This window comes from Chaetodon auriga, chromosome 22 (genome assembly GCF_051107435.1).
Source record: "Chaetodon auriga isolate fChaAug3 chromosome 22, fChaAug3.hap1, whole genome shotgun sequence".
In the NCBI taxonomy this organism is placed as follows: Eukaryota; Metazoa; Chordata; class Actinopteri; order Chaetodontiformes; family Chaetodontidae; genus Chaetodon; species Chaetodon auriga.
Genome location: NC_135095.1, coordinates 4445174 through 4472456, shown reverse-complemented (window position 1 = coordinate 4472456; position 27283 = coordinate 4445174). Strand labels below are relative to the sequence as shown.

Below are 27283 nucleotides of genomic sequence, written 5' to 3'. Positions count from 1 at the left end.
TTTACCTAAAATTAAACACCCGGTCATGTAAAAATTCAATTTTGAGTGCAGATAGAACAGAAAAGTCGTGACCACATTTCGGTATCTGACCACATGTGAAACACGGTCACAACCTGCCGTTCTGTTCCTGAGTTATGGTGTTGAATAATGGCCAGATCATTATGATGTCACAGTGATGCTGACCTTTGACTTTTTGGATATAAAATGTCATCACTTTTAGCATACGAATTCTTGAATTATCACCAAAAATGTGTTTGGCGTCCAAGTGGACGTTTGTGCCAAATTTACAGAAGCTCCCTCAAGACCTTCCTGAGGTATTGTATTAATGAGAATGAGACATACAGACAGACGAATGGATGAGCAACCTGAAAACATGCCGCCTCCGGCCGCGGCTGTTGATGGCATGCAGGCACAAAAAGCCATCGCCATGTTCACCAGAAAACATTACTTCTTCACATCAGACCTCAAACGCCAGTTAATCATTATTAATGGTTAAGCCAACAAGAGTAGTAAGAGAACTTGATAGTGACTCATCAAAAGGTGTGTCAGGTGTCACTGCACAGGGCCCTCAGATTCAGAAAAAAGAAAAACAGGTTAAAAAAAAACCTACAAACTACTATAAAGTAATAATTCAAAGATAAAAAAAATGCACAATATAGTAAAAATAATGCTGATAATGGTGATAACACTGATAACACGTTCAGCAGAAAGAGGAGATACAGTCGTACAGATGAATGTGAGCGGGCTCCCATTGGCCCTTTATGGCTCTTGAAATAAGTCTTATCTTTCTGAATCAGTAGAAAACATTTTTGTGGTGCCAGACTATAAAGCTTCAAATAATTTAATTACGGATTAATGTTTAGCTTAGGGATAGGGTTCTCATGCTCATACGTAGGAAACAAAGGTTAAAGTCAAAGTCAGGGCAAACGCCATCCAGGAAGAGAACAAAGATGAAGCGCGCTCGTCAGAAAGGCCAGTAATTTATGGTGTTCATAAAAGCAGTGCCCTATCCACAAAAAAAAGACCAACCGGTGTCAAAAAATGTCAAACTCTTTGACAAATAAACAGCTTTTCAGCACACTGATGTGAAATTTCAAAGTGGGAAAGGCTTTTTTTTCTTCTTCTTCCTAGCTCATCGCCTTTAATCAGACATATTTAAGCCAGTATGTTCAGTCTAACGAACCAGCAGCAGCTCGGCGGTGGAGCAGGCAAAAAGTGGCTCATACTCTCACCTTAAACCTGGAAAATATGAGTCATTGCATCCCACATCACTGTTTTTATTTGTGGATCAGGAAATACGAGTTTATCACGTACAACCGCGCGGTGCATTTTTATTCCAGCGCATTCAGATTTAAAATCTTCTTTTATAGTAGAATTAACAAGCAGGCTTCTGTCCTCACTGAGCAGGTGGAGCTCACTGAGTTCCCCTCCCTTCAGCACTGGTATATTGTTAGTACAGCCTGCCACTCAGATTTGAGGTTTTGAGTAACTGCATCTCCGTTTTCTGTGGTGATGCTTTTCAAAGTGCTAATTCTTTAACCGATGCAGCCTCGTCTTTTCATTTTGGTGGTTACAAATAAAGCCAATGGGGGTTATTTCAAAAGCTGCTGCAGTTTGCCCGTTTCGCTGCTCTCTTTGAAATGTATCCAGTCACTGGTCTAGCTTGGGACCATCTGTGGAAACTATGCAGAGAGCATCATGTTACCGCTCATCATCTAAATGTAACTGTTGTAGTCAGATAGGATGTGACTCTTTGTACTGTTTGCAGGTTTACATTCACGCTTTGGTTCAGGCAGAAGCGCTCTCCATTTATCCTCCAAACACACAAATTAGCCTTGATGCCAGTTATACAATTGCAGAGATGAGATGTGTAAGAGTCAACAAAGTCATTTTCGCTCCAGTTTCCCCCCACAGTCCAACCAGGTTCTCTGGTTTCCCACCACAACAAGTGTCACTTGACTCTAAACTGCCCGTAGGTGTGAACGTGAGCGTCGGTGGTTGTCTGCTGGGATTCGCTCCAGCCTCCTGTGACTAAAACATATATATACTTAAGTGTACTTAAGGCATATTCAAATATTGCAAAGTATGTTTTCAGTACTTTCATATGAATGTATTCTTACTTTTAATAAATATACGACAGTAAAATACATTTTCAGTCAAATTGAAGTTCAATATGTAAAGTGCATTTTGAGATAACTGCTGTCAGATACTTTTCAAGTATATTTTCAGTAGGTGTGTTAGTGCAATTTTTTTTTTTTTTTGACTGTGTGTAAAATGGATGCATCAACAAGTTATTATCAAATGTAAAATTGTTTCTGAAACTCGCGGGCAAGAAAACAGGAACAAGAGTGATCCATAACCGTTACAGTGTGATAACAGCAACAGGGGCATCGATGAATGTTCAACTAGTTCCCAGTCAATAATGAATACTGATACTCGTTGGAAGGTAAAACTCAGTGTTCCATTGTGTCAAACTGTTACTCCAGTTTGAGCTACAAGAGCTACAAAATATCTGTATATATTCGACTTTAAAGAGCCGGGCGCTCATAGAACACTTCCTCTGACCAGATTGCCGTTTAAAAGTAAGAAACTGAAACTGAACTATTTACTTCCATGCTTTTCATTAATGATTTAACTGTATGGAACTACATTGCAGAGTAGAGTCAAGCAGATGTTGCCTTTCAACAAAAGTGCAGCTAGTGTTGCTTTAATTTTACACTGCTGCAGTTTGCTCACTGATAAAAGGACACCAACTTCAAATGCAATTAAAAAAAGTCCATCATTCCTGCTGCCTGAAACAATACATCCCATCTGCTACAGAATTGGACCTGTGAGACTCCACCTGAGACCGTGACATTTCTTTCTTTCTATCACACACTCCTGCCTCAGATAAACAGTGATGGTAACTGGTGTCCATTTTCAAAGCCTCTTTGTGGTGAATGAATCCTCTGACACACCTGTCTGTACACCTCATGTCAAAGAGCATTTCAACAGGATAAGACAGCCAACTCACCTCCAACAAGACGTTTCCTCCAGAAGAAAAATGCAGTGAGTCGTCCTCACCTGGCAGAGTTGCCAGATGCAGTAAATGACGTGAGGTAAAGCTACAGAGCAGGCAGCAGCCTATGGAAAAGGTCATTGTAATAAGAGGAGTCACATGTTCCTGCGAGTCTGCATGATTTAGAAATAAAAAAGGTCACACCCTGGAAAAATTAAGCCTCCTCCCAGCATGCATCATAGACGTTTAGAAAGTTCTAGCAAGTCCAATAAATTTGAGTTTATTATGAGTTTCTTATCTTTCACGGTTTGAGACGAGTCAAGATTAATATCAGGAAGGTAACTAATTTTCTGATTGATACATTTTCATCTATATGTTTCCATTTATTGGTTTGGTTATTTTTTTCCTTGTTGATCGGCGTATTTTAGCAAATATTCATGTTTCACATCAAAATCAAGACATCATTTTCTAAAGGGAAGTTAAATCTAGTATGAATTTGCTCTCATTTCTAAAGCACTGAAATGTTCATGGAAGTTATGTCGCATCTGTTTGAGTTCCAAGAAAGAGGAGAGAGTACGGCGAGGCATTCATTCAAAATAACCAGAAATATGTAGTGATGTTATTGGCGCATAGTTTTGGCCATTTAGTTTGGCAGTGTGGATTTCATACATGTAACACTCACAGTCTGTAGTTTTATTACTGGAGATCTGTGAAGCAAATGGATTTATCATTCATCTTTTGGTTCAAAAGTGTGAATTTGATACATTTAATAATGTTGATGCAAAATATTAAGCTATTCACGCTTTAACACAGAGGAAGGACTGTAAGTTGTAGGTAATTATTATACAGTACGTGGCTGAGGATCTGTCTTATCAAACTGTGATAAGAATCAAACAAGCCAGTTATGCATTTACTTTTACAGACTTTGACTTGGCAAAGTGAATTTGACACCTGACACACGTTTGAAAAACTCATCTTTGAATGTTCCTGTAACCGTCTGAAATGCTGCTCTTGGGAGACGGACGGACAGACGAGCTCCATCACAACAACACTGCCTTCCAAACACCGATCAGAGTAAACCAAATACAGCACAATGCAAAGAAACCTATTCGGAACACTGGACAGAAGGAACGCATTATGTTATCCAGCCCTAAAAAGAGATCGTGAAGCCGCAGAGTGTCTGTACTTTCAGGGACTGATCCTAACCAAGTACAGGCTCAGTGATCAGACATAACAATGGAAAAAGGAATACTTAAAATACCACAGTGACAGTGACACACGCGTCACACACATATGCATTCATTTAAAAACAGATGGTTCACACTTACTTGTATTTACTTTTTTAACTGCGAGGCTACTTTTTTTTCTCACACACACACACACACACACACACACACACAAAGCACATGTGTAATTTTTTTTTTTTTTTTACTGCAGTTAAAGATAAAGCCCCTTTGACTGGAGACAAGTGACAACTGAAAACTGAGCTACAACCTGATCCTGCTACTATTTAATTCCCCGAACTTAATTTATCAGTGAAGTGAGTCTCAAGCCACATGGATTGGTTTTGTGTGTAATCAATTACACCACCAGAATAACATTTCGATTTGGTACATTACTTAATAGTAGTGTGTTTTTCAGTCAGCTTAGTGTTGCCTCATATACTTTCAACAAAAGTGCAGGTAGTGTTGCTTTAGCTTAACACTGCTGCAGTTTGCACTCTGATAAAAGTACACCAACTACTGTAATATTCATTCAATAACTTTCAATCAGTGGTCGAAAAGAAACTGCCCTCACAGCATATTTACACTTTGTTATTTCCACAGGACCCAACTTCAAATGCAATTTTAAAAAAAAGTGAATCATTCCTGCTGCCTGAAACAATACATCCCATCTGCTACAGAATTAGACCTGTGAGACTCCACCTGACACCGTGACATTTCTTTCTTTCTATCACACACTCCTGCACAATGCCTCTAATAAACAGTGATGGTCACTGGTGTCCCATTTTCAAAGCCTCTTTGTGGTGAATGAATCCCCTGACACACCTGTCTGTACACCTCACGTTAAGAGGTTCAACGTTCAACAGGATAACACACCCAACTCACCTCCAACAAGACGCTTTATCCAAAGGAAAAATACAAGGGGTTGTCACTTGGCAGAGTTGCCAGACGCCGTAAATGACGTGGGGCAGTGGTGTGTGGGTCAGGGGAACGCCACAAGATACGGGGTTATGCGCTCGAGCGTCCTTCTTATATATAGTGGATAACGCGCGCGCACTCCCTCTTAACGGAGAGAGAGGGGGAGAGAGGGAGACAGAGGGAGAGAGAGTGTGTGTGTGAGAATATGGACAGAAGTGTCGACTTGATCTAATGTTGTGCAAGAAACGTATTTTATTGAGACTGAATAGTTTGCTATTAAACATGAACACATTAATTAATGTCCAGATTTTGGTCGTGATAATCAAAATAAAAATGAAGGGAATAGGGAATTGCATCTCTCTGCATCACATTATAAACTTCTTGAGAAACTTTTAATTACAAACTTGCATGTGTGAAATGGAGGACAAGATGCCATGTGTAGAGCTACTGTGGCTTTGGAAGAGAAGCTTGCTCTCTTTCTTCAGACATTGTTCTCATGCTTCAGCCGATGTCTGCAGAGCTATTTTCTGCACGGATGTATCTCTTAAATATCTTAGATTTTTTTTTTTTTTTTTTTTTTTTTTTTTAAATAATTTCTAGTTTTCAGAGCATTTGCAGTCAGACAACTGTGGCCTGTCTGCTGATGCATTCTCTGTTAAGACTTCCACAAAAATAAGCCCTCATGTGTCGCGGCTTCCCCCGCATTTCGCTCATCATGAACTGGGTGAAAGAACATTAACCATCAAGGGAAAACACGAGTTTCAATATTAAAAAAGAAATGCAGAGAATCCCCGAAGACTACGACGGTGTATTGGGCCTCATTGAGAAATAAATAAATAAATAAAGAATTTTTTTTTTTTTTTTTTTTGAAAAAATCCAAGATTTCGAGATTAAAGTCGTAAATTTATGAGAATAAAGTCATGATATTATGAGAATAAAATAGCTGTCATAAGAAAACACGTCATAATATTAAAATAAAAAGTCATAATTTCACGAGAATAAACTCAAAATATTACAAGAATAAAGTAGTAATTTTATGAGAATAAAGTCATAATTTCACGAGAATAAACTCAAAATATTACAAGAATAAAGTAGCAATTTTATGAGAATGAAGTCTTAATTTTACGACAATAAAGTCGTATTTTTACCAGAGTAAATCTGAAATATTAGTACAATAAAGTCTTGTGTCTGTTATTTTAGAAGAGAAGTATCAGAAGAGCAGTTCTTATGAGGGTCGTAGGGAACTTCGTGAAGCTGTACTTCACACACATTAGTAGAAATTAGCTAACGGAGGCTCTTTGGAAGCAGCCGTAAATCTCAAGTAACGTTACTGTTCCCCAAACCCTGAGCAAAACCGTTCAATTAACGATTAACGCATAACATGACAGCTCCTGTTGTCACGGCACGACGCCGGCGACAGCGGTGTCTAAGGGGCCACTTCCGCTGTAGAATAGGTACCGTAATATCTTTTTCTCATAAATTTACGACTTCATTCTCGAAAAATTATGACTTCATTTTCGTAACATTGCGACTTTTTTCTCCTAAAATTACGTCTTTTTTCTCGTAAAATCACGACTTTATTCTCATAATAGTACGACTTTATTCTCGAAGTCTCAACAAATAAAAAAAAATATTAAAAAGTCTCCTCGATGTGGCCCTAAAACTCCGTCGTAGAAGACAGCAGGCGGCAGTCGCGCTTGTTCTTTGCTTCGAGAGAGGCGAGAGAGCGTCAGTGAAGTACTCTCGGAAGTTTGGATACCTAGCTTTCAAAATAAAAGCCGAAAACTCATTTGTTAAGATTAATTTCAAATATTTTCTTGATTTAATCACAAAACCCGCTAAAAGCACATATTGATTGATTACATAATAAAATAGAGAGAATGCCGTTATATGTGTATTTTTTAATGGTAGGATTATAGGTTGCAATAGATGAGCAAAATTAGATGCTGTGTGATTTCTGTGCAATCACCAAGGTCTGGCCTTGTTGGTGTTGTTTTTGTAATATCATCATGGTTAATATTGCTCCAGGACCATCATTGTAAATGACCAATCACGTTATTGTGCCATAGCTTTAAGAAAAAGCCCCCAGGATGGCGCTGGAATGACCCACCTTACTCTACACCTGCAAATGATAATTTATAATAAATATGTTTGACGATGTCCTTCTTCAGCGCACACTTTATCTGTCAAATCGAACACCAGTAAGTCAACTGGATTCAGGAGAACATGTGTTCACCAGTTCAGAGCTGAAGACAGCAATCACAAACTGGAAATGTGCAGCCAAACACTTAGAGCAAGATGATGTTGAATATACTGAATATGTCAGTGTGGAAAAAGATGATTTTAGCGACCTTAAGGTTACTTCAAGTCCCTCAAAACTTGGTTTCAAATCAGAAGTTCTCATCACATTCGAAAGTCATGACTGAGCGTGGAACAATCAGAATGAACGGTGTTAATTATTATTCACTCAACTGAACACTCAAAAATGATCAAGAAAAAAAAATCAAGAAAAATACAGAAAATGTCGCTAAAAAGTCCAATAATAATAGTTGCATATTATTTACCGCCAGGATGAGACCACTGAGGTTGTCAAAAGTCCAAACAAAACAAAAATACATTCAATTTGACAATTCAATTCAATTCAATTCAATTCAATTCTTACATAAAAGCATAAACAAGTGCAACTGACAGAATAATGAAGACAGAATGAGGTAATAATTTGTCCAAGTTTTGTGATGACCAATTCTTTGGGGTTTCACTAAACATGAACTCCTTTATTGAGCGCTTGATCACTTCCTACTATTGTCTGACTGACATATAACAACCAACCTATGCTTCTCATTTCTAGCTGAAGACCATGGATATTACAGGCTAAAATGATGACTCTCAATAGCAGATTAAGCTGGCTAATGTAAGCCAACGCCAATGCTTAACCTCTGTGAGTCAGCTGAGAAGTCTGTTTCCAGCTCATGTTTCCACAAAACCCATTTTAAAAAGAGACACATGAAAAGGGCTCTTAGATATGGACAGTGCTAAAGCAGCTGTGTATTTCAGTGTAGAGCTAGTTAGCCCCATAGTATGGTATTACAGATAAAATGTCAGAGTAATTAAATTAATAATGTAGACAAGACATGTTAAGAGCTGAGCTGGGAGTAAGATTGTTTTTTCATCTTCGGACACAAGCCAGACATAAGTGGGCAAATAACAGCATGGTGCTCAGGTTATGTGATCAAAACCACATAACCACATCCTCCAGCATTAGAGGACAGTAACAGAACCCACTGCTTCCGGAAAATCATCAAGGGTCCATCTCTCTCCAGCCATCGCGCGTTTGCTCCTCTGCTCTCTGGAAAGCATTTCTCCATTTGAAACAAGCTCTCTCACACTCCTTGTGCGCGTGTTGTTTCCCGCAAATTGTTACTTCTCTAAATTGAAATAGGCTGCGTCCTCATTGTACGTAAAGGTTTACAATGATTAAATATATAAAACAATATAAGAATAAAATGTGATGTTAGTCAGGAGCCCGGAAATTCTTGGTGTTTCAGTTTTCAGTTGACGCTTTTATTCTGAAAGCACGCCTCCCGGAAGTCCTGTTCCTGTTATTGTAGCGCAGCAGATCACAGCTGTTCTGGGCTGAACAGCCTGCTTTCAGCTCTCTAACATCACATAGTTTCATTGTGTGACAGCGTTACGTTTCCTCTCTGGCCTCCATTTCTATAACAACATCTTTTAGCGACCGGCGTTGCTTCCTGACGTCTCGCGCCGTTTGTGTGCTCACGAGAGGATGGTCCTGTCAACATCACAGCAGGTCGCCCTGGCTTTCACGGCCGTGCTCTTCACGTTTGTCGTCCTGCCCCGGTTGTTTGGCGTCGGCGGCGGAACCGGGGCGAAGGAAACTCGATTTGACTCTCGCTACACCAAAAAAGGTAAGAAATGTCACTTTTGTCGCAGAGAGAAGTGACACACAGCGACATGGTTCCCGTGCGCTCCTTCCTACATACGTCGTGTAGCCTCGAGCGCACACACCGTCCACTTTGCGCACGGGCTAGGATCCCCAACTTAAATGTCCTGACAGACACAGCTTATAGCGAAGACGGACATCGATCCAACAGCTCAACGTGTGGTAATGCACTGATGTTCAGCGCCGTTCATGTCCATCTATTAAAGGAACAATCCGCTGTTTACACAGGCTGCTTTGAACGGCCCATGTGACGGGGGACAGTAAAGTCAGCATAGGTATAAATCAACATCAACATTAGATTATGTCATCAGATGTTATCATGGTCTGGACTCCTTTCACAATGACATGCCTAAGTTACACATATTTACTGTGTCTTGTGTGTGTTGTACTTGTATTCCTAGCAGACTCAGGGTCAAACAGTGTCATGTCTGCCATGTGTCTGTTCATCTCTGCCAGGTGTGGTCCATCAGCTCTGGGTCATCTGCTGCCTGACGTCAAACTTAAATAACCAAGGGAACTACCCTGTGATCACCCCATTTAAGTAAAGATGGGCAAACACTTGATTTGAGCCCGTTTCTGACCCAGTTTTTCAGCTGCAGGACTCTTCTCAGAGTTGGGCAGAATTTAGGCCTTGTTGGGCTAAAACCAGCTGAGCCTGTGTTGCAGTAAGAAGTGCGATAACAGAAGTTAAGATAAGATAAGATAAGATAAGATAAGGTAACGCTTAATAAATTCCTTGTAGGTGAAATTAGGGAGTTACAGGATCATACAATCTGCTAAGACCATACCCTTACTCCTCCGTGCTGGGTATAGGTGTGCAGAAACCCCCGTGTCTGCTGTCACTGCGGGGTCTGTCAGCCACCTTGTCTCTTTTGTCCTGACAGCCTATTCAAGCGATGTACAGTGTGTGATGAAGAGTGTCACATTATTAATCCAGCTGCCGCTGATACTCTACAAACACTGACAGATTAGACACAGCGGTGTCCAAACAAGGAATGTTTGGCAGCATGTTGTCGAGCAGCAGTAAACCCTGTCAACGCAGTCTGTCGCAGCGCTTTGCTGTACTCGGGTCATTGTGTGATGTGAATTTTCTTTGTATTATAAGTGCTGAAAGTGAGTGTATTATAAGCAGTCTTTAATAACTCTGAAGAATTAAATAGGACTCCTGCTGCTTATTAGCTTTATGTTACTAATCTGGAAAGAAAAGTTAGACTTATCTAAACCTCCTGTAGGAAACCTAACAAGTCTGATGTCTTTGTAGCAGCAGGTCCAGGCCCGGGCGCAGTGAGAGGTCAGGCCATCAACATGAATGCCCCCGGTTCATCTCAGACCCCTGAGAACATGCAGCAGATGAAGAAGCTGATGGAGCAAGAGCTGAAGAGCGACAAGTACAAATCCAACAGCAACAAGGGCTACGTGTTCACGCTGATGCCTCTCTACGCCATCGGAGTTGGAGTGTTTGCAGCCTACAAGTTTTTGAAGGTAAGTGAAGATACCTGCAGCGCCAAAGTACATTGAGAGAATGAACAACTTTAGGAGTATGTGCCAAATGTGGACCTTTATGCTTTTCACCTCACAGATCAAGTCTGCAGATGACCAGGCACAAAAGGACAAATTCGTAAAAGGAGCCAAAAAATCAGTGGAGGCAGGTGTGTGTGTGGCATGCGTTGGGACTTCTGTTTGCATATCTGTGTTTTCTTTGTTCAAACATGTATTTGGTTACCGTGAGTAATTCAGACACGGTGTTTTCATCCCTCTCGGGTGTGTTTGGTTTTGCGCAGAGAACCAGCTGAACGAGCTGGAACAAAGGCTCGCGCAGACCGAGAGGATGCTCAATTCCATCCTGACCCAGCTGGACCCGCTCACCAACTGGTGAGTGATGATCACTCTTCTCTTTTTTTTTCAAGGGAGTCTGGAACAAGATAGCAGCAGCATTACGGTATTTCAAGCAGCGCGGAAACATTAACAACACGCGGAACAAAACCGACAGTATCAACTGGCATTACAGCGTTTCAAACCACACGCCACATATTAACCAGACCCAAGAAGAGAGAGCACATTAGTCCAGTTTCAGCTGCTCTGCGTGGCTTCCTGTAACATTCAGAATTGGTTTTAAGGTCCTCTTCAATGTATACAAAGCTCTTAATGGGCAAGGACCAAACGGCATTGCTAACTACCTTGTTCAGTATTTGCTTTCAGGACACTCTGCTGCTGGTTTATTGAGTTTATTGAAGATACAGCTTTGTTAGTTACGCCCCAAAGCTCCAGAACACACTATCCACAGATATCAGGGAAGCAGCTCGCTAAATATTTTTAAAAGAAAACTGAAAGCTTTTTTCTTCAGTTTAGCCTTTAATTCAATATGACATCCTGATACAGGTCTGAAGCTTCTGTGCTTTGCCCAACACTGACGCTGCATTTCTTTGAAAAAGTTGTATTTTACTTGATTTTCTGCATCCTCCTCTGCATTGTCCTCACTGCATGCTCGGAGTAGCTCCTCTGAGGTAAACTGCAATTCTGAAATTCTCATGCAGTTTTCACTTTTCTCTTCAGCGTGAAGTCAGTGGCTCAGGAGCAGAAGAACGAGATCATGTCTCAACTCCAGACCATCAGGTACCTGATGAAGAAGAGAGGAATGGACTGTCCACCCCTCAACATCAACGGTGGGCTCATTGACTGTCTTTGTCTCAGATCGCATTAGAAATGAACGTTCGCTCTGTTACATTGATCTGTTTGGACTCAGCTCAGGCATTACGAACCTGCAGCAGCAATGTGCACACACAGTATGCTAATGGTTGGTGCATTTTGTCCAATTAAAACCCCAAAACTGCAAACTGCCAGGTGCATGATAAGATATCGATAGTACAGTCATGCCTCACAGCTTGCATGCTGTGTTGGTGTGACATCAGTGTTGCGTGTCCTGCTGTAAATAGACCACAATTTGAAATTCAACTCGAGCAGCCACATTGAGACGCATGTGTAGAGACGCGCTTTGCATCTGATTTACACTCATGAATGTGGCTGAAGTCAAATTCGCAAACACATCAGAACACAACCTCTGCTGCAGCGTCAGATGACTGACTGCAAGTTCCCATTAACTTTGCTTTTCTTTCGTGTTGTTCTCTGTGATATATGATACTATGTGGTGGTTATGCTCTTCCCCACTGTTTTAAATTACTTTCGTCACATCTTCGGCATATCTGTGAAGCTGTTTCGACGAACACGAGACCGAACGCTGAATGCTGCAAAATAAATTAGGATCATCTTAAGAATAATGGTACTATCTGTATTGTTCCTATATGCTATTTGGATCATTGGCTCCATTTCCACAATACTAGCTTGCCGTTTGCAAGTCGCTCCATCAGCCAATGACACGAAGCAGCCTGGCCAATCCCTTAGGTTACAGCCACCTTGTTTGCTGCACCTGCCTTGCATCACCCTTGGTTAGTAGAATGCAGTGGTTAGTTATACACCTTTGTTTTGAACCATTACATAATTTATTGATGGCTAAATTTAACAAAGTTTGTCATAATACATAAATGATTATCAGGGATCACCAGAGGCGGACTGGGATTATAATTCAGACCAGGAATCTAACATCAGTCCAGTCCAATCTAATTGTCCACATCCACATTTGCCTTGAGTGTGTCCAGCTATTCCTTGAAACTGAGACTTGACTGTCTGTAAATTCTGACTTTCAGTAAACAGCTTACGCTTGTAGTTTTACTATTGATTCACAGTCAAATCTATCGTTCTCTTTATATCACTTGTTTTGTGACTTTCAGAGGCTTCCTGCGGGCGGAATCTGGACGACCTCATCGAGTCACTCGGAGCCAGCGACACCTCTGCAGCGGAAGCGTCGCCGGTGGAAAAGGAGAGCTCAGCAGGCGCAGCAGAGGCTTCCGAAAAAGTCTATCAAAAGCATTTGGAAGCTAAAGATGAAGCTGCAACAGACGGTGAGGAGATGAAGGAGCTCATACCAGAGGAATCTGACGGGGAGGCAGAGGAAGAAGGGAATGTGGAGGAAGAGCAGGAGGACGATAAAAACGAGGAGGAGGAGGAAGGATTGGAGGACTCTGAGCTGCCTTCTCTAGAGGAGTCATATGAGACAAACATTGAGGAGGTTGGAAGGGAGCAGCCGGTGTCAGGCCTCAGACGACGCAACAGGCCTGAATGAACTCACTGCAGGACTTCTGCGCTGTACAGAGATGTGACAGATTATTATGAATATTTATTATCTGAAAGGCTTTCATCCCAAAAGGCTACGCTCATAATCATCCAAAAACATATATCGCTTTCATAAGAAACAATAACTGTAAGGAAAGAAGCAGTGAACACACGGGGCTCTATTTTCCTGTTGCACTCTCAAAGACCAGACACGCTGCAAGGCTGTGTGCACGAGGTCAGTGGGGGGCATATCAAAGTGCATCTGCTATTATTGCTCATAGAGGTTATGTGCAAAAGGTTCGGGTGAAGTGGTCCTCAGTCAGGTGTGACTTTTTAACAGCTGTGCTAATCTGGTGGTTTACAACTCTGCAGGAAAAATCAGATGATGTTCCTTTTAAAGCTGAATATATGGGTGACAGTTTAATGGAAAAACCAACATTTCATGTCTTAATAAGGTGTTGTTCCACCACGGGCATCCAGAACAGCTTCAGTTCTCCTTCTCCTGGAGGGATGAGCAGCATTCTTCCCACGGATATTCTCTCATTTGGTGTATTGATGACGGCAAAATGTCCCACAGTGTCAGACTGAAAACCCCCGCTCTGGTTCTGAAGTCACCTCTCTAGATAGAATCACCGCATAATCAGCTGACTTGAAAATAGAGCCCATGATGTCCTTAACTTTCCTGCTGTCAGTCATTTTTAACGATAATTATCACCTTTTGAAACTTGCCTGATTTTGGAATGAAACCTCCATACATTTTTTTATTTCACTAATTGTAGGTTTGCGCCTGCTTGAGTGCTGAATCCAAACATTTAAGCAGTATAATCGACATTAAAGGATGTGGTCAGTGTCACCTGTTTCTGCGTATTTGCCTTTGTCGTTCCTTTCTCATTATGGACAGCTTGCCAAACACAGATGTAACTGTTACAATCATGTTCAGGGGTTCTGCTGTTATATTATCGGTTCTACATGTCTGCACTGAAAAAGGCCTGTGATGTCATGATCCCTGCATCTTAACCCTGCACCATCCCGTAGTGCCACCTTCAATGGACAATTGCTGAGATGGATGATTTCATCACAAAACCCATAAAACAATGCTGCTTTCCTGTCATTAATATATATACTAATTCATTTTTATCATAAAGGGATTGACACTAATGCTGCTGGATGTGATGAGTGTGCTCAGACTGCAAAATGTCACAGTGTGGATTTGTGCATGTTGTCTATACATCAAAAACATAACTGCATGTTTTTTTTAAATGATTTTTTTGTTGTTGTTTTGACTGCACATTGTGAGCGCATGTTTTCCTTACTCAAGAGGAAAATGACAATCATTTGATCAAACAGGACCACATGAACTCACCTTCACTTTCTCTACTTTTTACACCTCTCTTACCTTTTCAAACCAGCCTTATTTTGCATGTTTGTATGTTTGTTGGATACCAGTGTGGTAGAAAGGAATCAGTTGTGACTTTGCCTTATATTTTAATATTTTTTTTGGTTAGAAATCCTTGTGAGAGGTCACTGTGAGGAGGCTTTCAGGTTGTTTCTGTGTTGTCCGGTAGGTAAGATACATCAGGCGACTATCAGGGTGCTCTAACTCAAAATCTCTGTATAAAGTTAATTAATTTAAACTTTTAACAATGAAAAGAAATCTTGTTATAATTTGTACTGATGTCAATTAATGGCCAACAGTGTATTTATGCCTGCAGCTACAGCAGCACCAGAGTTAGTTATTAACCTTTGTGTGTATGATCATTTTACATCATATGTCCCTGTTTGTCACTGATTAGCACTGCACGGTGAGGTCACAGCCATTACAATTAACTTTGCAGTGTATAACAGTAGCCCAAATGTTGATGTGATGAAACGTGCTAAAAGTTTGGTAAAAACCGCATTTAAACAGTAGTAATTATTATTTTTGCCAAAACAAGATGGGCCAGTAGTACAGCACTTATTGTGGAATGACATAAGATCAAAGCATGAATTCTTGTGACGCTCACAAATCGTTTCCTTGTTAGTCAGTGAATATTTGACCAGTAGAAAGATGTTTGGGTCGGATTCATATTTTCATTGTTTTCCAGAGTCGTGACAGTTCATCCATATGAAATGTATTGACACATCATGGAAACCACAAATCTTTGCCTTAACTAGTTTTGTAATTGTTTTGTGTCATTCTCCCCCTTTTATGTATAGTTACATTTTTGTGTTGACTGTTGTGTGTTTCATGTGGTGGTTGAGTGAAGAAACTCAGCTCGCCTTCGACAATAAAATGTCTCAAAAAGTGATGCTGCTGGTCCCCGTGACTTTTGAACACAGGACAGTTAATTAAGCTTCAACCAGTATGAGTTTATCTAAATCTGAGCTTCTCCATCCAGTGTTTCTTGTTAAATTTTATTTTCAAAAAGCTGGAGAAAGTCATATTACTTTATATTTATAAAAATGTTAAAAAAAAAAAAAAAATGTTTCATTAACACAAAATGTATAATAATACCATGAAGAAATTCCAAGTTGTGGACACCCACACGTTTTCAGTTTATAGACCACTGCTCAGCCTGAAGTCAATGCTCCGTTCAAGAACTATAGGATTTTCTAAACTTACCTACCTCAGACCCATCAACAGAATTGCAACTGGGAAAAAGTTGACCAAGCTGGCGCCTAATAATACGTAAGTGCCTGAAAGCCACATACACATGGCTGACCCGAAATTACCCAAGTCCGTGTATCAAGGCAATGAACCCCATATGTGATGGTTGTTGTCTTATATCATCAATGAACAGTATTTCTGACACTCAGGACGAAACTGTTGAGTTGACCTTCAACTGTCCTTTGTTGTAAATATGGGAGTCTTCTCTGCCTGTACCGTTAGCAACAAGCAAAGTTATGCTGGAAATGACTACATACTCAGCAGACACTGAACAACATGAACATTCATTAGGAGTTATATTTCTGGCCACGTGACTCATGTAAGTCCAATACTCCATTCCCTTTTAGCTCTGTTTCACTCTCCACCGACTTTTAAGGGAGTTATCATGACTGTTAGCTTCCAAATGCCCCAATGTGTTCACAAGCTAGCTAGCTAGCTTAGTCGCTAGTTTATCTGTGCGCTGGGCAGGTAACTTGTAGTGGGTTGGTCTTATAATGGCTACTTGTTTTGACCGAAAACAGCACCATGAGAGTAGTAGTTAAATGTGATGTTGCTCCATAGGGGTTGAGGGGCAGCTTTGAGTAAAATAACGTTACTCGAGGAGCTAATTGCGCAGTTATATTGCTACTGCTAATGAGAAGTCTGTTTCCACAGAGCACACCTTGACGTGTCACAGCAGGACAGACACAGGTGAAAATAATATCATGATTGAGGTCTAAGTTCAATTTAGCTGCTTCATTTTCAGGGTCCCATCTTTACGTTTCCCACATGAGATAGTTTGCCACATGCCAATCAAGTGAGAACACCTGTGAGGGTGAAACATGGCTGTGTTGGGACCTTAAAATATATTTGTTGTGCTGCTTTCTGTAGCCGTATCGGCAGGTTATCTGGCCTGATGTATGCTGTCTGATTCTATTCTCAATATTCTGATGAATAACTGTTACCATATTCCACCTGGATACTGTAACACACACCACGTTGCACCTGCACTTACACAGTCTGCTGCAGAGTGTGTGATTGATGCCTGAAGTGGACGGAAGCTGAAGTGTTGATGCTGTTCCCTGTAAATCCTGCAGATGGCGCCACAGGAACACAACTACAGCAAAGGCAATCAGGTAAGGGAGGTCCGACACTGTGCACTGGGTGGCAAGGGCACGTCGTTATACATATACTGTATTTATCTACTTAATATTAAATACTCCGTTTGCATTTATTTTTGATATACATTATATAAAAGTGGGTTAATTGAAGGATTGTCTAGAAAATCATTAAAATAGTGTGTGATTAACATCGAACTGAAATACAAGCTCCACTCCTTGTTAATTCCAGGGAAATTGAAGTAGTCTGGAGAACTTCTCCAAAGTATCCCGGTGAAGTAAACCACCCCCTCTTGTCACAACTTATAATTAGACATAAAGAGTTTATTAATGACTTCCTCTCATGCAGTGGAGGAAAAAAAAGATCTGGGATTCATCACAAATTAGCTTGGCTCTCTCAATTAGGAAGGCAACATTTAATCAGCTCAGTTTTCTTCCACTGGGATTCCTGTCTAATTCCATCCAAGGGCCCGTGGTTAGCAGGATGCTGCGTTTTTTTTATTGTACTCCATGGTTGTGAATGGAGCTAGAAGTGTGCGGCAGAGCCTGCACGAGCTGCTAAAGAAATAAATAAAAAGAAGAAGGGAAAACTAATTCCCTTCACCACTCCCTTCAGGGCTACACTGGACTTCTAATCACACACCCAAAAAAAAAAAAACATTCTCAAGGGTGTTAAAGTGTTTACAAAGTGTTTTTATGTGGAAGGGCTGAAATCTTTAGGGTGCTTTATATGCTTATACACACAGTTTACATGCTCTTTGATGACTTGGCTGTAATTGTTAGCTGCAGTAATTGCCTCTCTGATGGACTTCATTGCTTTATTCCCCAAATGTTCTTGGTTATCCTGCCTTAATCTGGATAATGTAAATGGAAGGGTTGGAGAACAAAGAGCTGTTTAATTTTGATTGATAAAACGTCAGACTATATGGAGCAGAGCCTGACCGAAACCTGATTTTTGGGTCTGATGCCAATACTGATATTAGGGAGTATAAATTTTGCATTACGTTCGGTAAAATTTCATAGGGCAGCATAATGGACAACATGCGCCGATACCGATAGTTCTCTGACATACCTGTGATATACCAATATTGCATGCAATCCAGTGTAATTTCATCACATCAGCTTCACTGTTTACTGTTCACTCTTCTACAGCCATTTGAGAGCTGTATTGGGATGCTGCAAATGCCAGCACTATCTTTCTACTGAGGTCATTTTAATGCTCACATTAAAAACACTGAACTGGCAAAACTCAGGGTGCAGATTTCAAAATATTGAAAGAGCCAGCTTTGCAAATGATTATTGAGATAGGAAATGCATTAATTACAAAACAGTGAATGTAAACATAATTTGTCTGAAAGAAAACTCCACAAAGTACCTTTTAAATTTTGTAGTTGGGAACGTTCACAGATTCCAGACCCCGATTTTACCTCTGATGATGTCATCAGAGTTGTATTGGGCTTGTTGCGATAATTGCAATTGCAAGAAAGCTTGCGTTACAAAAACGTGGCACGGTGTTTGAAAGAGGTGGACCTTTACCAGGCAGAGAGACTTGAGAGAAAAGATGCCATTGAGGGGCATTTTGGGAAATGGAGGATTGTGCATTTTTGCAGCTTGTCCCATTCTTGGGACTAAAACTCAGGATGGTTTGATTTTGACTGTCTTTGTTCTGTCTGCCTCTTCTAAGTCTTCCAGTTTCATGGAATGCTGTACTAAAACAATGGAGTACCCCTTTAAAAAAAGTGGTCATGACCGGATGTGATGTATTTTTTTTTTATGATTTGTTGGAAAAATGTTGGTAAATGTTAGTGTAGTCAGCATGCCATATAGAAATGAGATATCAACATCTAAGCCTTTTATTTTTCTGTCAGTATTGGAGTTTTTATTATAGGTTTCAGACAAAGCACTGTCCTTTTGGTTCCTGTGTGTCTTCAAAGTCAGCAGGATTGTGTTGTCAGACCTCTGGGAGGGAGGCAGAGGTATTGTGCTTCATCAGATATAAACCCAGCAGACAGTCTGCAGGACGGTACAGAAAGTTCAGACTGAAAGGGCAGAAAACTCTCCCTGCCTCTGTCTGACAAGGTCGCTGCTCTGCCGTTCGGTGAAAGGAATACATTTCAATAGTATTCATCATCATCCAATTAATTTCTGTGAAATTCAAACTATGATGCAATCTTTTACTCATGGTCTTTATTCTACTGACCGCAAAGTCTTCTGCCCCATTGCTTTAGTATTTTCTGTATCAATTCCAGCTTCTTGTAATGAATTTGTAGAATCCTGTCCTCTACTTTAGCCTGGATTAGGTTTTCCTTTTATCAAGCATCATTTATTCCTGTGTAATATTGCTTGAAATAACACAATGGAGATAGCTTTTCTTTTTACAAAATCCTCTACTTAGAACACATTGAACATAATTACATCATGCCCTATTCTTGCATTTCTGATTGATGCTATTGTGAACCTGAATTGAAACCAGCCAAGGCTGCCTGTCTCGCCTTCAGCCCCCCCTGGGACCGATCCTCTGGCTCTACTTGGGGAAAATGGACTGGCCAAGGACCTTGGTTTTCCAATAGACTTTTCCTTTTTTCTACTCTCCAGTTCCCGATAAAGATCAGCAATCTGGCTGCTCTATTTTTAGTGAAGATATTACGGGGAGGGAGAAGAGACTCTGAATCCTATTTGCTTCCTGTATCGGTCAGTACAAGGATGGCTGTTTATAGGCAAGGACCGTCTTGACCCACTATAGTCCCAAATACTTCATCTTCTCTGATGAATGGCCTCATTAGTAAAACATTAAAAGGCCTCAACACCCCAATTTTAAAACTCACCAGCTGGTTCAATTTAAATTGAAATGGGAGGTAGCAGATTGTGGAAAATGAGTAATGTCACCACAGTAGGTGTTTTTTCAGGTAACGTATGACCTACATTGACCTCTGTTGGTGATCAGGAAGAACACCAGTAAGGCTGATCCTGTCCTGAAACTACACTGAAAATGTAATTGATGTGATGTGAATTGAAGCCAAATCCACATACCATAATTGCAATTACATAGAGCACTGAACATGTTGTTTTGATGTGTAACATCAGGGTAGCTGCAGGGAGGGTCCCTGTTTGGGTCAAATGTTTCCATACACCTGTAAGGTGCATTTATCCTACATCATGGCCATTGGCAATTCAGTGATTTCTTAAACTGTTTGTTACTGGTGACAGGTTGATTGGTAAATGTACTTTGTCACATAAAAAAAACAAAGTTTACATTATTTTATATATTTTGTTGTGGAAACAAAGCAATTAGCTCTATGAGATTGCCTCTTAAAGTCCTGTAAGTGATTATGATTTAGCACAGTTGATAACTTCTCTGTTAGAAATAGACCTTGTTTGACTGCATGCATTAGATTGAATCAAGCAAGTGCTACATCACCATGGTCTGAGAGGTGTCAGCCTTCCAGCTTGACACAGGACTGTTGCTGATCACTTTGTGATCAGATGAAACTTGGATGGAGCCACAGCAGCTGTTTTACTGTAGTTTAATGGAACCTGACTAAATAGACCCTAAGACCCACCCACATGTTAATTTCCATATCAAAATACAACCTGTAATTTGTGCTCAGGGCTTATCATCACTAATCACAAGGACTCAACACATAGCGTTGTTGGAAGAAGTCACCAGATTTGTGGCTACTCATCTCTTAAAAGCACGATCTCGCATCGCTGCATCCACAGTCAGATTACTATGTTAGCAACAGGAGTGAACAGCTGTCACTAAATGGAAATTTCCTCTGTATCTGTCACTACAGTGTGAGGCAATTAATAGATGGACAAATTAATTAACTTTAGTTGGGACTGGAGACCAGTTCCCTCTGCTACTTTAGACCTAATGAATTCATTGTGAAATGCTGAGGAGCCATTCAGATTTGGACTAAAATATGTCAGCGTAGCTAATACCAAAACAAAATCGATCATTTAAAAAACGATAATAGGTTATTAAAAAGAAACTTCATTCATTCCTGATTCCCATTTTAAAACCCCGACTTTGTAACCACAAATAGATCTCTTTCTCAGCAGATTTGGTCAAAACAAGTAATGAGTAATTAGGTTACTCAGAGGTTGCAGTTTTACAAAGCAGCCTTACATCAGGGAATAATGATGCATGTAATTATAGGCACGCTGCCTGCTGCGTCTCCTCGTTGATTGAGCTGTGCTTAGATTCCCTAAAGATGTCACTCTTTCCTTCTCGTACGTTATGGTAGACAACTGCGTCTCTGCTCTTATCTACTAAACCTGTGTTTCTCTCTCTCACACATTTCCTAACTTGTACCAAGATTTATTTATCTGTTGGGAGGATAAACAAAGAGTTTAGTCCTGAACCAACACTTGCATGATTTGTCAAGAGGCATGTGAACCTGCAAATGGACTAAGAGCACAGACACGGTCCACATAAGTGTGAGTGAGTTTGTTTAACCCTTTTGTCGCAGAGACACATTTGGATCAGCTCTATATCGCCCCCTTGAGGACTGATGTTGTTACCTCCACCAATGCATTGGAGTGCATGTTGAGTGTGTTTGTTGGGGTCACGTGTTTGTGGCGGGTGGGACCAGAGCTAATCTGTGTTCTTGGGCTTCCTAGCAGGTTACTGCAGCCCTGCATGCATCTACTATAACGAGTGCTGCTATTATACTACAGCCTACTTCTATTGTCAGCGTGACTACTGATACGGCCTCTGCTACCATTAATTCTACAAGCATTATTATTAATGGGGTGTTGCAGTAGTTCAGTCAGAGCACTGAAATCTGACTTGCATCAGCTGCTTCCTTCATGCTTCGCCATCAGAGATTCATTCTTCACCTGCTTGGCTACCAGCTGACTTGTATCATTAAATCATATTCATGCAGGTGTACAGCATGGCCTTTGGAACCTGACACTTTTCACTTCTACTCTGCTGGTACCTTCATGCCAATGCCATTTGACAGGAGGCACAGCAGCTCCCTCCACCACCCCAATCTCCTCTTCATTTAGGATTAAGCTCTTGGTTTTGTTGACTTGGTAAGATTTGATGTTTGTTCATACATGCATTGTTGTTTCTTAAGGACCTACTTCAAATAGCGGAACCAAACTACTACTACTGCCTCTTGAATACTAATTAATTATTAATATTATTATCACTAATATTGTTATGTTTACCTCTAACCTTTGTAATAATAACACTTGTATGTTATTTATATACTAATAATATTTGTGTGTTAATGCTTTAAACTGTGACTGCAACTAATGATTAGTTTCTCATTTAATCTGCCATTTATTTTCACCCTTATCAATTGTTTTGTCCATAAAATTGCAGAAAAAGAAAGAAAAAAAATCAGAATTTTCCAAAGCCAGAGCTGACATATACTCAGTACAAACTCAGTTTTTGGCATTTTGGCTCGAAAAATGACCTTAAACATGAGTATCAGAGTACAGCAGACGACACAATTTCCGTCTTAGCCACGTATGCACATTATTTATACACACATGTGGAAGGAGGTGGAATACTGAAAACACAAGGCAGTGCTGTTCCCTCATTCTGTAACACTCAGAGGAATAGCTTCCTCTCTTGGTGAATATACATATATGTGAAATCCCATATTCTGATTAGAATATATTGATGAATTGAACCTGTAACGCAAGGTAAGAATCAGACCCACTGAAATCATTTCAGGATGAAAACAGACAAAAGATGCTGCGAGCTAGTCTTCTTAATATGACCTGCTGAAGGATGAAAAGCTGAAATCACACTATAACACAGCTTTTCTTGGTGTCCCTGCCTTTAATTATTTCTAAGTCATCTGAGAGTTAGTTCTTCATAATTAAATTAGCTGCTCCGATTAAAATGAACATTTTCAGTCCTATCATTTCTCAGCTCCCCAAATCACTTTCCTGATTGGTTGTTGCAGTTTACTAAAGCAGCATAAAAGGAGCAAAATGCCTGTCTCAGGATGCCTCTGTCTCCTCTATTGCTTGTTCAGTCGAGCTATGACCGTGACAGCAGCACCGGAGATGAGCGCTGATTCATCTCCCTGAAAGCCAACTTCTGATTGTGTAAAGCAGCAACAACGACAATGAAGTGTAACTGAAAAGACTTGTAATGGGTTGGCTTTCCCCGTGGAGTGATGAGTATAGAAGCGACATTACTTTTTTGAAAGAAACGTTACATATTTTGGAGTAACGAGCCCGACGCTGACGAGCGGCTGTGCGTCTTGGAGAGGGCAGGGACGCCGGAGACGCGCAACGGCAGCAGCAGCAGCGCAGTCTGTTTGGAGCCACCGGTTGAGATCATTCAACACTCCGAGCGCTGACTGTCTGAAGGGATTGTGGGCTACAAATCGACGACCTCCGCCTCCCCGAAACCTTCCTAAACAAATTATGGACATCCTCCTCGGCCCTCTAAATAGCCACGAAAGCGTCGGATGAGTGAAATCGGAGATGCTGCGCACCACGGCCAAAATCCTGGAGCTTTTTTGAACAGGACTGTGGGTGTGTGCGCGTCGGGCTCGCCGTTACCTCCGGACTGCACTCGCCAACTTCCCCCGCTTTCCATCAAGTCATGTCTGATACAGAGCGATGGGCAAGTTTGACGACAACGAGAGGATAATCCTCAACGTCGGGGGCACCAGGCACGAAACCTACAAAACCACCCTGAAGACCCTGCCGGGGACGCGACTGGCCCTGCTCGCCTCCGACTCGGACATCGACTCCGTGCTGGATCAGCTGCAACAAGTCCCCGGCTTCATCGAGTACAACGCGCGGACAAACGAGTACTTCTTCGACCGCCACCCGGGTGTCTTCGCCTACGTGCTCAACTACTACCGCACCGGGAAACTCCACTGCCCGGCGGATGTGTGCGGACCGCTGTTCGAGGAGGAGCTCTCCTTCTGGGGCATCGATGAGACGGACGTGGAGCCCTGCTGCTGGATGACATACCGGCAGCATCGGGACGCTGAGGAGGCTCTGGACGTCTTCGAGCTCAACGTGGACAACGGGGACGAGGACGACGAGATAGGGAAGAGGCTCGGCATTGAGGATGTGGCTGCTGACGGCAATGTCAGCCTGTGGAGGAAGTGGCAGCCGGTGATCTGGAATCTATTCGAGGATCCCTACTCCTCCAGGGCGGCGAGGGTAAGGGCGCATCTGCATCTGGGGCTCGCCAAACATAAACAATAACCCCCACATCACACCTCACCTCCCACCTTCCTTTCATTCACAGAAACACGCTATAAAATCCCCATTTAAACAAGCGATTTTAACCAAAAATCTCCCAGAAAGACCAAAGAAAGTCATGTAAAAGTTGGTATAAAGTCTCAAAAACTTAATAGCTCTGAGATGTGACATGTCTTGCAGTCGTGTCAGATGATTTCCTTCCAACCTTTTCCTTTTTGGTTATTGACCTATTTTATTTCTCTAATGAAGTAATTGCTTCATTTTGACTCATTTCAAGATGATGGCACTTATTCTTGAGCCTGAGTTGGGAACAGGTGCAATTATCACTTCCAAAAAAACAGATTTTTTCCACTTGTCATAAGAAAACAAGGTGTTAACACGGTCAGGATGGATATTCCGAGCTGCAGTGTATTTTAGGTGTATAGGCCTGTGCCAAACACAAGCTATAGCCTACATTTGTTGCACTCTGATGCTGTTTTTTTTTAGCCATGCATCCTTTATCTGTGTTACTCCATTGTTCCTGTTGAAAGATTTTGTTTATTGGGTTACAGCTCTAGAAATGTCATTTCAACACTCGGAGCATGTGTTAGCCATTTAGATCACATTCGGTCCTGTCTGCTCCAATCTGAATCCCAGAAATCCTCAATTTCTGATAAACACAAAAGAAATGTGTGGGATTTTATCTTTTCCAGAAGGATTGCAGTGCTGGGAGTATGAGATATGTACACTTTGTCATTCATTTTTGATCATCATCATGTTTTTTTTTTTACACTTGGGCACACCTGTAAAGTTTTATCTGGGATGAGTGCAGAACAAAAGCACGCATGCTGAGATTAGACATCCCAGTTGATAAAACTGATGTGCATGTGATGATGCTAGTTAGCTGTTCATGAGACGATTTGGAGTAGTACAAATGCAGCGTGTTGAATGGACTTCATATCAGCATATCAAAGCAGCAGTCTGTAAAGTCGAGTCACCTTTCATTTTCAGTCCCCGCTGTCAGTGACGGACAGGGGCTCCGCTAAGCTCGCCTTAGGCTGCAGGTGAATTCTGCATAATGGACAGCAAATAGATCCCTCACTGGCAGACGGATGTGTCACAGGAGTGAATGACTGCTGGCTGTGATGTCACGTTGTGTGAATGGAAATTAATGCAAAGCAGCCACACAAATGCCTTCATGATGTCACAGACAGCATGTCGTTGTAGCAGGTGATGCAAACGAATACACAAGTGTCGAAGCTAAAATGTTTAATTAGCTTGACTGATGAGGGTTTTTTGTGATATGCTTAAACACTAAGTAAGAAAAGGAAGAAGGCTCTTGCTGATGTTTTATATCCGCTGTCAATGGCAGAGAAGCAGCTGTGACATCACTGACTGGGGTGTGGCCAGAGGTGATACTGCCTGAAAGAGAGCAGCGCTGCAGTGGCTTTCTGCTGTACAGTTTATGATTGATTAATGATTAAATGGAGTGTTTTCTTTTGAGGGCCAATACGCCCTTGCAGTAGTGTTTGGAAATTGAATTTTCACTTGACGATCTGGAAGGTGATATTTTGTTTGCAGTGATATTCTTTATATATTTCAATTTGCTAATATCACCTAAAAAAAAAACAAAACAAAACAAAGTATTTGGTATTTGCAGCCTCTGAACCCTGCAAAACAGCTTTTAAAGGAGTAGTTCTGCATTTTGGTATATACACTTCTTTTTTGCTGAGAGTTAAATCAAAAATCAGTACCACTCGTGGCCATCTGCTAAACATGAAGCTACAACCAGGAGACAGTTAGCTTAGCTTAGCAACAACCCATAAAACCACAGCAAACAATGTCATTTTTACACTTTGGTTTTTGTAATGATTAAACAAATGAGATATAAGGTGTTAATTAGTGAGCTCTAGAGGTGCTGGTTGGTTGACTTTGTTGCTTTTGGACAGAGCTAGGCTAGCTATTTCTATTGGTGGCCATAGCAAATAAGAGAATTTCCCAAAATGTTGAGCTATTCCTTTAAATCTTCATAGGACGCTAAAGCCCCCAACTCTGGCCATGTCCAACCAACAGTGACACTGCAGCAAAAAATGCCAGAACAAGGCTTTAGGGAATTAAAGCAGTGTTGCACAGCAAACAGAATTTAGCCTAGCTTTACTTTAACCAAAGCATTCAGCAACAAGCTGTGGTAAATATGTGCACAAACCAGTTAGAATAAGGTGCATTGTGTCCCTTAGCATTGTCCTAATATACTGTTCAGGAGAAACTGATTGTTGCTGTGATGAGCCCTCCCAAAACTGTTCCGATCTAATGTTTGACCACCTGTGCCCTGTAGCAGCTTCCACCAACGCAGCTCTTTGTGTAGTTTTGCCAAAATGCTCCCGACAGTCTGAAAGCATCCTAAATCACACAAAAGCCTGGAAAAGTTTTCACTGCAAGCTTTTAATCTATCACACCTGAGACTTCAGGGTAAGATTATCTTCTTATGAGCTTAATTCTTCCTGATGTTGGTCCATTATGTTAAGTCTAACTTGTAGTTCATGGCAGTCTTCCCTTCGGCCTTTCCTTTCAAAGGATCTAGCCTCGAACTGCTTTGTGAAATTGGTTATTAAACTATGAATGGCCATGGTGAATGTTGTTTCCAAGACATTTGACCTGGCAAAAACAGATCTGGGAAAAAAAAGCGTATGATTCACAATCAAAGAAAAGCAGTGTAAATTATCAGTTTTTTTTAATCCTTTATTTGTCTCTCAGCTGCTACCACAAAGTACTATTTCATACGTGCATTCGTCCTGTATCAGTGCTACATACAGTGGAAGAAGAAATTCTCCTGCATCAGAGCAGTATCATTACCTCTCTTTGATAAAGATGGAACAAACATCTTGTCAGACCAAACTCTGTTCCTCAACTGTTAAATGTGAGTAGACCTTTTTTTGATGCCACAACAAGCAGAGCATAATGTAATTTAGCAACAGAAACAGCATTGGTTTCATTTCTGCTGTGGTTACATCATTCCTCCTCTTCATTGTCTACGGGTAGCTGTTTGAACAGGACTGCATGGACTTTTATAAGAGATTTGGACGAGGAAGGGAAGAAGTGTCA

At 41.0% G+C, this 27283-nt stretch overlaps 2 protein-coding genes across 8 annotated transcripts in view; both read left to right on the top strand.

The window, feature by feature from the left end:
- The first annotated feature begins 7304 nt into the window (after positions 1–7304).
- LOC143315191 (uncharacterized) lies at positions 7305–15555 on the top strand. Of its 2 annotated transcripts, none has more exons than XM_076722728.1 (6): positions 7305–9065; positions 10365–10582; positions 10680–10749; positions 10882–10972; positions 11654–11763; positions 12886–15555. In XM_076722728.1, exons 1-6 carry the CDS (start codon positions 8924–8926, stop codon positions 13275–13277), a joined length of 1023 nt encoding a protein of 340 aa, XP_076578843.1. In that variant the 5' UTR covers positions 7305–8923; the 3' UTR covers positions 13278–15555. The 2 variants fall into 2 exon arrangements, with proteins under 2 accessions (XP_076578843.1, XP_076578842.1); XM_076722727.1 differs by having other exon boundaries at positions 10362–10582.
- Positions 15556–22979: 7424 nt separating this feature from the next.
- kcnc2 (potassium voltage-gated channel, Shaw-related subfamily, member 2) overlaps positions 22980–27283 on the top strand; it is a 78439-nt gene continuing 74135 nt past the window's right edge. For 5 of the 6 annotated variants that reach the window (XM_076721748.1, XM_076721744.1, XM_076721747.1 and 2 more), the window contains exon 1: positions 22981–24160. In XM_076721748.1, coding sequence (XP_076577863.1) covers positions 23606–24160 — 555 coding nt within the window. In that variant the 5' untranslated portion in view covers positions 22981–23605. Of the gene's footprint in view, positions 24161–27283 lie in introns of all 6 variants that reach the window. The other variant, XM_076721745.1, reaches the window with a different exon arrangement.

Bases quoted from the DNA above. Each gene is read 5' to 3' on its own strand.
- LOC143315191 (XM_076722727.1), top strand. From the start codon at position 8,924: ATGGTCCTGTCAACATCACAGCAGGTCGCCCTGGCTTTCACGGCCGTG. The intron at 9,066-10,361 runs GTAAGAAATGTC...ATGTCTTTGTAG, and splicing joins CTCTCGCTACACCAAAAAAG to CAGCAGGTCCAGGCCCGGGC. The intron at 10,750-10,881 runs GTGTGTGTGTGG...GGTTTTGCGCAG, and splicing joins CAAAAAATCAGTGGAGGCAG to AGAACCAGCTGAACGAGCTG.